The following is a 12,751-nucleotide window of genomic DNA, read 5'->3' as shown; positions in this document are numbered from 1 at the left end:
TTGAAAGATATTTGCTTCCGTAATAATGAAACATACTCCCTCTGAATGGTTTTTTTTATGCCAAATACTTTTTCTTGAACCTATCCACCTTCAGTTTTTGAGTTTCAACGCGAAAACCTAAGTAACAATGTCAGGACGATCAGTGGGTTTTTCAGGTGGGAGTAAAGCAATAGCTAATTCAGGTCATTGTGAATTGTAGTTAAACAAATGTCAGGTTTTCTATGCAATTTGGTATAGCTGCTACATGTAGAGCTTGAAATGTAGAGGATAGAATCATTTTATCTCGCTAAGAGATCTTGCTGAAATGATCGGGAGACTACATAATTTTGTAGGCTTCTTATTTGTCAGTAAGTAATATCTTTTGGTCTTTTCTTAGGAACTGTAATTTTTGCGCTCTCTGGAGCCAATACTGAAGAGAATGACGCATGTAAATATCTACATCACACCGGCATTAAGTATATGAAAAAGACCCAACCCCACTTGATTAATAACTCTAAAAGTATTTTATTTTTAATAACAATATCTTACGTAAGTTTTGTAGTTATATATATATACTATATAGCCGCCACTCAGTAAGTTATAGAAATGAAGATCTAATTTAAGTTATTCTCTACATCTACTTACATAACCCCAAAACGTTTCACTTTCATATCATCAATATAGCACTAATATGTATAATTAATGAAAAATAGTCACATCATGGCATTAACTACAATAATATTTAATTTCTAGTGGTAATAATGTCATCAAACCACCTCAAGTTTTGTAGATTTTAATACCCAATACACAGCTGTACTTAGAAAATTACACACAGCAGAATCAGACCTGTAAATTATTTTTAGTAAGTCTTGAAGTTTTTAATAACCAATTTCATTTGAGCTCTAAATATGTCAGCAATCCTGCAGGTCATGGTCTTCGTGTAATAGCCTATTGTTTATTGTAGTGTGTGTTTTGTTTTATATTGAAATGCAATTCGTTCCAAAAACTGACGAAAGATGAAGTTTGGAAAATAGGAAAATGATGTAGGAAAACTGACATTTCACTGAAAACTACTATTATTCTGAAAAACTTTGAGTTCCAAGCTTCAAAATGAGGGGTTATTTATTAAAATCTGTTCAGCCGTTTTCCCTTAATTTCCATTACCAGTTCAAATTATATATATATATATATATATATATATATATATATATATCGAATTCCTTGTTTATGATCTTTTCCTCTGGTTAAACGCTGTGAACAGAAAAAGGATGTATTATCTCATTCGTATGATGAATTCAGTTGCAGTATTTGGAGAGTTCTGAACAGAATTCTGTTTTTCCTAGCACTGTCATTATTAATCAGGACATGTCGTATCCAGTGACCAGGACGCATCTCCAGGCGGCATGCTGATCCTCGGGGGTTCCGATCCTTCACTTTATAGGGGCAATTTCTCCTACGTTCCAGTTACCAAACCGTTATATTGGCAGATACAGGTGAACAGGTAAGAAAATATAATAATTTACCTTTTCTCTTTTCTATAATTTAACAGGATAAAGTTAAAGAAAATTTAAATATGCATTGATAATTATCATCACCATCAAGTATTGTTCTCTGAAGTCCTTGTGACTCCAATATATTGTTCCAAGACAATTCTTCCGCATTTATTCCAAGTTCATTTTCTGTTTCGAATGTATTAAAAAAGTTCTTGTTTGCCATAAACTAAATATTTTTCAACTGAGCTCGAATACCTTCGTTCCTTATTCTATCGTTTTTGTAACGGTTTAGATCTTAAAAATCTTATTTTGTCTATCTACAATTTACTTTTCTATCTTCCTCTATTTTTATTGTTATAATATATAGGGTGTAGACGATATAAATTGCCAAAAAATTCTTATGATAAAGCATAAATTACTGGACAAAAAAGTCTCATAAAATTTTTCTGTAACTTTTATGGTTGCCCTAGAAAAAAAGTTATCTGTGAGTCTAATGTTTTTGGAAATGATAGTAGACCGCCATTATTTACTTCGGTCCGCCACGAATATTGTAACTATGGTGATATCTTTGTACATGATCTAACAATCAGTTTCTCTGATATATTTTGGTATCTTTCACTAAGTATATGTCACTACTTAAAAAAGTTAACAAAATACCTTCAGAAATTATTATTAAGCCTATACACAGGGGCAGGTATTTATGGAGATTAATTTTATCATTTGTGTTTTTTAAATATTGGTGTTGGCGGAGATTGTTAGAGATTGATATGTACTCTTGGCGTGAGGCGTTCTCAGCCTTCCTGTCTATCTAATCTTGCTGGTTGGAATACAAGACAATTAAATAATAAACTAACCCTGCCATGAATCGTTATGATCAGGAAGGTAATCTGCGTGTCGAGGTAGTCAAGTGACAACACACACTCACTATGTTGAACACAACTATTTATTTGAATGAACAACCCAAAATAAATTCGTAGCACAGAAAATATCTTCTTCACAGAGTAACGTAAACCAAATCCAGCTAATTACCTTACATAGGTAGGTACTTCCCCACGCTGGCATCCATCTTGTCATACAACCTTGACATAACCATCACTCAGCACACACATAGCCCTTACATACAAATTGGCCACCCCTCAAACGTCACACAACAATGGGTGCCTTCATCGTGAATTCCATACTCTTTAAATTCGTTCTACTACAATAACTAAATAAAACATAAGCCAAAACCAACTCACTGATCTGATTGTATATTGTGGTAGGCTTTTAGCTATATCTCAGCTAGAAAAACGATCCTCTGAAATAAAAATACCGACCAGTATTTGACCAGAGTTGACTGAACGCAAGTCAGTCAGGAAAATGAATGCAGTTCAAGCTAATAAGTACATTCCAAAACTCGCCACTAAATTCCACACGAATATCTTCTGCAATACACTCGCAGGTTCCCACAACACCGTGGACTATGCAGCTTCTAGTAGACTTATCGAACCCGGTTCGATCCCCGGCCTACGTAGGAGCTCGTACCCTATCACACACACATCCTCAACTGCCGGCACACATCCGACCTGAAAGAGTCCATCAACCAGACTCACGCTACTGCTGCGAACAACTCGCTTTACAGTCCAAATATAAACTCACGCCACCGTCTTAACCAATCAGCAAGCGCTATTATAAAATATTAACTGCTCCCTCGATAAAATAATAACTGCTCCCCTGGTTTCAACTCATCACAGGTTATAGGAACAGAACCAGAGCATACGGAAAAAACAGAAAGCTGAGAGGAAAGAAGCCATCTACGAGAAGTAAGAAGAACTAGATCAGAAAGGAAAAAACTACAAGCCATCTATGAAGAGTTAGAATATTTAAAACTAACAGAGAAAAGTATAAAGATAGAAAAATGTAAAAGAAATAGAAAGGAAAAGAAAGACGTGCCGAAATATAAACGGCACAGGCGGAGATTAATGGAAATTTTGTAAAATACAATTATTTTAAAATTGGAGTATTAACTCAGTATGAATATTACTTTCCAAATAATTAACATTAAAGGTTCGTTGGATTTTGGTAAAGGTGCGGTATGGCCAATAGACAATAATTGTTGGATTGAGACTGTATTTAACACACATTCATTAAAAACGAAAAAAAACTTGCAGCCCTCAAATGTACACTTTCAAATTATTATTAGTGAAATGTTGAATTCTCCGTCTTCTGAGTTCACTAATGTAATCAGAACACCTGGAATACCATGTAATGTAGCCTACTTGTATATATAACAAATTCAAATGAAAAAAATAAATTCGAAAAAGCCTCAGAATATGAAATTTGCTATAAAACGACGCAATAATAATAATTCCCGAATATATTCATATTTCGCTGTTAGAACTCTATGTTGCGATTTGTCGCGATTGTTTTATCAGCTTATTATTAATCGTAATCACTTAATTCGTAAAGATTAGTAAAAAATCTATTGTGTATCTATTATGTCGTGATTCTCGCGATTTCCATAAATACCCGGTCCTGCTTATACATGTCTACTTTCTAAACATTTCTGCGTAGAAATGTAAGCTCACAAGTTTATTCACAAATTACACACCAAAAAAAAAAAAAAGTTACACTTCCTCACTGTACGTCTTAAGCGTTTCGCAACAATTACGTTTATTTCTCATACTGTGAATGAGAGATTTAAGAAATCTATTAGCTTATCATTATTTTACTCAGAGAGGAACAGAGATTAAGGTGTTCGAGATAAAGGTGCTTAGAGTGTTAGTTGCGAGATCTGAGGGAAAAAGCCCTTTGGAGAGGCCGAGACATAGATGGGAGTATAATATTAAAATAAATTTGAGGTAGGTGGGTTATGATGCTAGGAACTGGATTAATCTTGCTCAGGATAGGGGCTGATGGCTTATATGAGGGCGGCAATGAACCTCTGGGTTCTCTAAAAGCCGTAAGTAAGTAAGCGGTGGTAATAATTGAAATGTTGATCTTAACATTTGTGGAATGATATTGGTGTTGCAATAGATTTTTTATTTTTATTTTAGTTGGTTATTTAACGACGCTGTATCAAGTGCTAGGTTATTTAGCGTCGATGAGATTGGTGGTAACGAGATGATATTTGGCGAGATGAGGCCGAGGATTCGCCATAGTTTACCTTGCATTCAGATTACTGTTGGGGAAAGCCTCGGAAAAAACCCAACCAGGTAATCAGCCCAAGCGGGGATCGAACCCGCGCCCGTTGCAATAGATATGGATATGTTAGTATAGTTCGTGTTGATGATGATGGTGATAGTTATTGTAATGAGCATGACAGCTATGGCGGTGGTAATTGTAATGTTAATCTTGATGGTGATGGGATGATGTTTATGTTGGTGTTCCGATGGTAGAAGTGATGTTCATGATGGCGGTAAAAGTATGCTTATAGATGATGATACGGAAATGATGACAGTGGTGATTACGATCAGGATGCGAATTAACGGGGGGATGAGGGGGATTTCCCTCTCTGTTGGAAAGTTATCCCCCTCTCATAAATTCGTATTAACATCCCTGCCAGGAATAACTTCTATCCCCTTCTCACAAAATATAATTTTATTATTTTAATACGAGTATACTTTATAAAGTATAAAGTAAGCAAAGAAAATAATATTGATGTATTATCATCACTGGCAAGCTGACAACAATCAATAACTTAGGAATTACACATCTTATCTTAAGCTTGCTCATGGATATAATTATTATTATGACCAGGGAACGGATTTATATGGACTAAAAATATATGAAATATGTAAATATATATGTAGTTATTTTTACCAAAATATGGAATTAAATATGGATTTTTACCAAAATATGGAATTAAATATGGACTTAAAATTATAAAAAAATGACTATGTACGTTAAATATTGGTACATTTTAATCAAACTAAACAAAAAATATAATGGACGTACCTTATCTTCCAATGTAGTTTCAACAAAACACAATTTTTATTGTCTGTTACCATAACAATAGGTTACAAACATTTCTTTCAAGTGCTGAAAAGTGAATCTTCTTCTATTGTCTCTGAGGATAGATTTATACTGACTAAAAGAGCGTTCGACGTCACAAGAAGTAACTGGTACATAATTCAATTTCACAATGTCTGCTGGGGATAAGTCCAAGTTAATCTTCACTGTTGATTCACCACTCATCACAGCAACAACCTTTTGTAGTTCTTCATATCCAGGGTTTTTTGAAAGTACAGTGTCCACCTTAGCTCTTACTGCATCTGCAACTTTACCTCTACCACGATTCAGTTGTTCCACAGTACTATTTATAATTTCAAAACTTTCAGATAGTGAAAGGTGCCTATTTTGGAGACTTTTGAGCGTTTTTATGATGCATGAAAATGTATGCTGAATGTGAGCTAAGTCATTCTTCACACTTATGTCACAGGTAACTGTTTTCGCAGTATCAATTGAGACTGCATCTTCAGAGTCCAATGCAAGGAGAACATTGTTAATAGAGTCTATATGTTCGGCATAATATTCAACTGCTTCTAGCCATGTACCCCATCTAGTTAAAATTGGCTTTGGTGGCAATGGAATTTCAGGGTACATTTCTTTCAACACGTTAACTCTACTGGGAGCTTTGAGAAATACTTTTTTCACTGATGAAATCAACAAATCTACTTTAGGGAAATTGTCTCTGACCACTTCTGCCACACGATGAAATGCATGCGCCACACAAGTAAAATGAGTCAATTTAGGATATACAACAGATCTTGTCCAGCTTTGACCATATAAGGGGCAGCATCGCTAATAAAGAATAACACATTATCGTACATAATACCCTTTGGCCACAGGATACCCATAGCTTCGTTGAACAGTTTAACTATAGTTTTGTTATTGCACTTTTCTAGAACATCACAATGTAAAAGAATTCGTTCAGAATATTGTTCACTTAACAAACCGATAACTACATTACCAACAAGTCTACCTTCTTTGTCGGGAGTCTCATCAATGGAAACCCAAATTGAACTATCTTTAATTTCATCTCTTATCTTCTGTATTGTCTCATCGTAGATGGATGGAGCATACGTCTTCCTAAGTGTTGACTCATCCGGGATTGTATGTTGAGTATATTTTTCAAGGAATTCCCTGAAGACCTTATTCTTTAGTTTGTAGAGAGGAATATCAGCAGAGATGAGAGAACGGCACAGGTCGATGTTAAACTCAGATCTTACATTCGATGTTGTTGGTTGTGTTAAAAACAATTGTCTCTGCTTGGAATTTAGTTGTTTGTTGGCCTGATGTTTACTAGTTGTAATGTGTTGTTGCACCAGGAACTTTTGTGTAGATGATACTGCACACTGACACAAATTACAAAATAATATTTTATTGTCAGTTGATAAACCATCTTCTTTAAATTCTGAAATGTAACTTGTTAGTTTTGATTTTAAATTGACTGAATGACGTACTTTTGGCATATTTACCGTCTTTATAGTATGATTTACAAAACTGAACCTATGTGTACTCTGACTGGCATTTAACTGTTGAGCTGCACAACTGAAGTCTGTTAAAAATTTTAAATTAAATTAATACAGTTTTGTAACTTACTTTCCCATTGTTGATAGGACTGCTAATTTTCAAATAACTCTGATGTTAAAGGGATTACTGAACATGTGTTTAAATCTCTATTGTTGAAATGTATTTTTAAAAGTTAATGGAATTTTGTTTTGTTTTATTGTTAAACCTAATATAATATGGACTGTTTTATATGAAATATGGAAAATATATGGAAATTAACGAAAATATGTACTAAACTCTAAAATATGGAAAAATATGGAAAATAAAAGTAGGATTTTTCAACCCTACACATTGTGAAACATAAAGATAATGCAAAATATAAATTATATTAGCTTTATAAGTAAATATGTATTTACATATAAATCCTTTCCCTGATTATGACCAAGATGCAAGACAAGCAACTCAGTGCGACCAAGCGTTGAGCCGTATCGAATGAGGATAATAATTATTTTATGTATGGTATTCTCTATCTAGGATTCTATCCCCCCCTCATCAGAAATCTTAATTCGTACCCTGATTACGGTGGAAGTATAGAATGATGATATTAATTCGCTCACAGTTCAAATCTCCCAACATTTTCCATACTGTCGCATTGCAATCTGAACCATTCTCTCTTCTGCAGAATAGAGACAAATGGCGTAATTCTGTGTGAAGAAGGCTGCGAAGGCACTGCCGATACCGGCACCAGCATGATTAGAGGTCCTCCAGATCTTGTTCGGAAGCTTAATATTGCCATAGGAGCTATTTTAAGTGATGACGAAACGTACAAGGTAAGAACAAACGCAGGCACCAACCAAAATAGACCGTGAATTAGGTTCCACAAATATTTTTATTAACAGATAAAAACGTTAAGTTTCATAACAACATAAAAACTAGGTCTATGGTCGGTATTCATAGTCGAGATGTCATACTTGTAGGGTAAGGTTGCCTATATCGCACCACTTTAGCATTTATAATTTTTATTGAACAATACAATTTTTATTTTCTGAATTCCTTTACAGAGATACATTTCCAGAACATTTACCTTTGATGTAAAAAAGAATGCTTGGATTTGATTTAATATTTTTTAATTAAAATGAAATTTTCGAAACACATGTCAGTAGTGCCATTTAGGCAACTAGTTTCCTAAATAGCACCTGCGGTTTCTTAAATCGCACCTCTTTATCTGCAGGGGACAGGATGAAGGAGAGCTTCATATTAACATATTGAAGAGTATTTAATATGAATAATGTAATAAATGCAAATTACAAGTTTACTGAAATTAATGAAAAAGAGTAACGCATCTTCAAATGAAATTGAAAAAATTGGGCATAAATTACCTAACATTTAAACTTTCTGGATGCGTTTTTTTTTTATTTTTATACATTTGCCATGTGCTTCACCAGGCAGTTCAAACTGTAAAATGCTTCACCTTTTCTCCACGATTATCTCGAAGCCACCTAAGAACTGTTTCATGATATAGCTGTCTGAAATGGTTTGAAGGTAGAAACATCTAAAGGCTAGGCCTATGAGTATTATGACGAGAAAGCTGAAACAGGAGCATACCATTTTCCCGAGATAATCTAGCTTCTACATTTTTGGAATGAGGCGTATAGGTGGACATACAGAAGCAGCACTTTTTTCTATGGCAAGTTTGAGTGACAAATAAAATGTTTGAGCTATTCGACAAATAGTTCACTGTTGATGTAACCTGACTCAGAGCAAACAAATAATGATCCTGGAGGAACACCAGCTGATAATGAAGGATGCACTGTCTGACGTTTAAAAATTATCACAGGAGGCACAAAATACCTGGTGCGCTTGTACAACCCACACTTGTTGTATTAACGCCCTTCTCACCACTTGATATTGCACCCACCTGATACATTCCTAGTTCAGTTAAAATTTTTGGGACCTTCTTTTGTACGGTTAGATTTGCTACAGTTGCTCATATCGCACCGGTGCAAATTAGGCACCTACAAAGTGGTGCGAATTAAGAAACTACGTCATAAGTTATTATTTCCTTCATTCTAGCCTATAATCACCACATGTTCGAAAATCCTACTAAGTTAAATGTTCTTTAATGCCTCATTAAACGAATAACATCTTAAGATTATGGATTCCTTTGCATTCAAATCCGTTATTTAGTTACAAAATGTTAGCTAAATATACATCCACCTGAGCGATTATATTAGATACACTATCAGCACGCTGCTGACACAAAGAAGTGGCAGAAATCAAGTGACATGGTGGAAGTTCATATGGTAGATTGTAACAATACCACTAGATGCTACACTACTATAGTAATTTGTTTTAAACTAGCAGTGGTGCGATTTAGGAAGCGGTGCGATTTATGCTACTCTACCCTATAGAAGTCGAACTTAAATCTCGTCTCAATTACAGATTTCGGCCCAAATAAGTCGTACTTATTATAAGTCGTTATTATTTTATAAGCATTACTTTACAAAGTTTGACTTCATGAAGTTGAACTTATTGCAATTCATAGTGACTCAAGTGCGACTTATGTTATGAAATAAGTTAAACTTTATCAAGTCAAGGGAACCCCTGACTTATGCCAGTTTTAACCTAAAAATTAATAACGTTTATAAAGAACTGGCCAAGGAAGTTATTGAAATGCAGGAAATTTGCGCCCAAAAGCATTACTTGCGAAACATCATGGGTCGCTTTGAATTTTATAATGATCTTGAATTCAAAAGGAGGTTTCGTTTTTGGAAAAGGTTTTGGAATCTGTAGGCCTACTTCTGAAAATGGAAAGAACTCTTGCAAAACCGAGATAGTGAGGTTTGCCAGTTATTCTGGATTACTACTTCGCTTGAGATTTTATGCCACGGAAAATTTTGAAATAAGTTTAATGTTCTTAAAATATAGCTATAACCGTAGTCCATAAATATATGAGATATTTGTCGGCCTAGGTAGCGTAGTTGGAATTGCGCTGGCCTTCTGTGCTCGAGGTTGCGGGTTCGATCCCGGCCTAGGTCGATGGCATTTAAGTGTGCTTAAATGCGACAGGTTCATGTCAGTAGATTTACTGGCACTGTCCAGCCACTATCAACTTGGCATCCTTGAGTGAAAAATACTGGAGAGCGAGAGAATTAATGATTTCGTTGTCAGAAATTCAACAATAGCAAACAACAACAACAACAATAACATTTGATGTTCATCCATAGTAGCCTATCCGTAGTTGTTTTCCAAATCTCCGTAATCATTATAACCAAAACACAATAAAATTTCCAACTTCGCGTAAACGAAATTCATAATTTCTTTCTTTATGTTATAATATACACTTTCAAAAAAAAATATTGTATTAGGCTTACTTACATATTCCATAATATGTATCGACGAATTGAATTCTTCTGCAATCTTCTGTCTTCAAAAAACTGCGTCGGTCTTCTCATTCTCTACAATCTTTAATATTTTAGAATAATCTCCTTCAATATAATCATCTTCCTGTACATAACTGAAATATTTTTCTTTTCTTCTTTCCGTACATCACATCAATCATTTTATTGTATCGTACAGAAGCTATGCATACAAAGTTGGAGACAAAAGAAAATCGACTGTCTGATTTACATTGTCGTGACAATGGCCTTGCAATTTCTCATACCAATAAGTTCGACTTATTTGTTGTTGTTTTCTAATGCCAGACGTTTGACAATAAAGTCATTTGACCTCTTGCACTCCAATATTTTTCAAATATATTATCATGACAAGCCACCGAAGCACAGATTTTGAGGTGTTCCGAATCCATTTCTTGGTTTGAGTTGCACAATGGGCAGTTAGGGGACTGATATATTCCAATTCTATGCAGGTGTTTAGCTAAACAATCATGGCCTGTTGAAAATCTAAATGCAGCTACAGACGATTTTCGTGGTAAATCGGGAATTAACTGTGGATTTTGATGCAGAGAGTTCCATTTTTTTCCCTTGGGATTGTGTTATCAAATTTTGTTTGTTGAAGTCTAAGTATGTAGAGTTAATAAATCTCTTCACAGAGTAATACGTAGATTTAGTAACAGGTCTGTAAGTAGCAGTGCTGCCCTTCTTTGCTAAAGCATTCGCATTCTCGTTTCCCAGGATTCCACAATGGGATGGTATCCATTGGAATACAATTCTTTTATTGAGTGATATTAATTGAGAGAGCATTTTAGTTATTTCTGCTGTTTGAGATTAAGGTGTGTGTTTAGAGACGATTGATAGAATAGCTGCTTTGGAGTCTCACAATATAACTGCATTCCTAAATTTATTGATGTGGCATAGAAGATTCCTGAGACATTCACTTATTGCAATGATTTCACCATCAAAACTTGTTGGTCCATATCCAAGTGATCTATAAAGTGAGAAGAGACAGCACGTAACACCTGCACCGGCACATAGTTCTCTGGAGATCAAGGATCCGTCGGTGCATAAATGAAGCCAGTTTTGTGGAAGGTACCTAATATTAATTGTCTCTAAAGACAATTGTTTCAGTATTTCAGTGTTTACTTCTGATTTCAGTATTTCTTCTGTTAAATTTAGATTATACAGAGTGTTTCAAAAATACAGGGCATAATTTCAGGTATGTATTTCCCACACGTAGACAATCAAAATAGTTCATTACAACATGTGTCCGGAAATGCTTTATTTCCGAGTTATGGCCTTCACAACATTGAAATTCACCGGAACGTTTTTCTTTCCGCAGGTCGTTGCCGTCAAAGGAGACATTAAGAGGGCACTCTGACAGTTCATTCCGAGGAGAAGGTTACATTCAGTGTTGTGTAGGCGTTAGACTGTGCGACATGTATTCAAATCAAGAGCTGACAGAAATACACTTCATGCACGGTAAGGCGGACGGCAATGCTGCGCTGGCTCGTCGTTTGTACCAGGAGAGGTACCCACAGCGACAATGTCCAGATCGGAAGACATTTGTACGTCTCCATTACCGTCTGTGCGAGTATGGAAAATTTAACTCTCCTGGTTTGGGAAGGGGACGACCAAGATCTACAACTCCAGAAGTACAGGAGGAGATTCTGGAGGCTGTGAACATAACTCCTTCTATCAGCACACGAAGGGTAGCGTTGCAAGTCAATGTTCCTCATACGACTGTCTGGAGACTGTTGAAAGAGTATCAATTGTATCCTTATCATTTGCAACGTGTACAGGCCCTGTCACCAGCAGATTACCCTGCACGAGTTAGGTTCTGTCAGTGGTTCTTGCAGCAGTGTGGTGTAAATCCGAACTTTCCTGCCTTAGTATTATTTACAGATGAAGCACAGTTCACACGAGATGGCATAACAAATTTCCACAATCAGCATGTATGGGCGTATGAAAACCCACGTGCAACTGTTCCATCTCATCAGCAGGTGCGGTTCTCCCTCAACATGTGGGCCGGTATCATTGGTGATCGATTAGTTGGACCCCATGTACTTGTAAACAGACTTACGGGGCAGGCGTACACAAACTTCCTGGAAAACACCATACCTCATGTTTTAGAAGACACTCCACTGATCAATCGTCAATACATTCACTTCTTGCATGATGGCGCTCCTGCACACTTCAGTCGTACGGCTCGCCGGTACTTGGATCGAAGGTTTCCTGATCGATGGATAGGTAGAGGTGGCCCAATTGCTTAGCCTCCACGCTCACCTGATCTGAACCCTCTCGATTTCTACTTGTGGGGCCATTTAAAATCATTGGTTTATTCGTCTCTGGTGCCTGATTTGGAATCCCTTCGGAATCGAATTGTGGCAT

The 12,751-nt window shown here is 35.8% G+C and overlaps 1 protein-coding gene across 1 annotated transcript in view; it reads left to right on the top strand.

Moving 5' to 3' along the window:
• Positions 1-12,751, top strand: part of LOC138709618 (cathepsin D-like) — a 50,548-nt gene that overhangs the window by 34,985 nt on the left and 2,812 nt on the right. The window contains exons 5-6 of the mRNA XM_069840518.1: positions 1,358-1,480; positions 7,648-7,795. Of these exons, the coding sequence (XP_069696619.1) occupies positions 1,358-1,480; positions 7,648-7,795 (271 nt within the window). The remainder of the gene's footprint in view (positions 1-1,357; positions 1,481-7,647; positions 7,796-12,751) is intronic.

This window comes from Periplaneta americana, chromosome 11 (genome assembly GCF_040183065.1).
Source record: "Periplaneta americana isolate PAMFEO1 chromosome 11, P.americana_PAMFEO1_priV1, whole genome shotgun sequence".
NCBI lineage: Eukaryota > Metazoa > Arthropoda > Insecta > Blattodea > Blattidae > Periplaneta > Periplaneta americana.
This window is presented reverse-complemented; position numbering and strand designations above follow the sequence as displayed.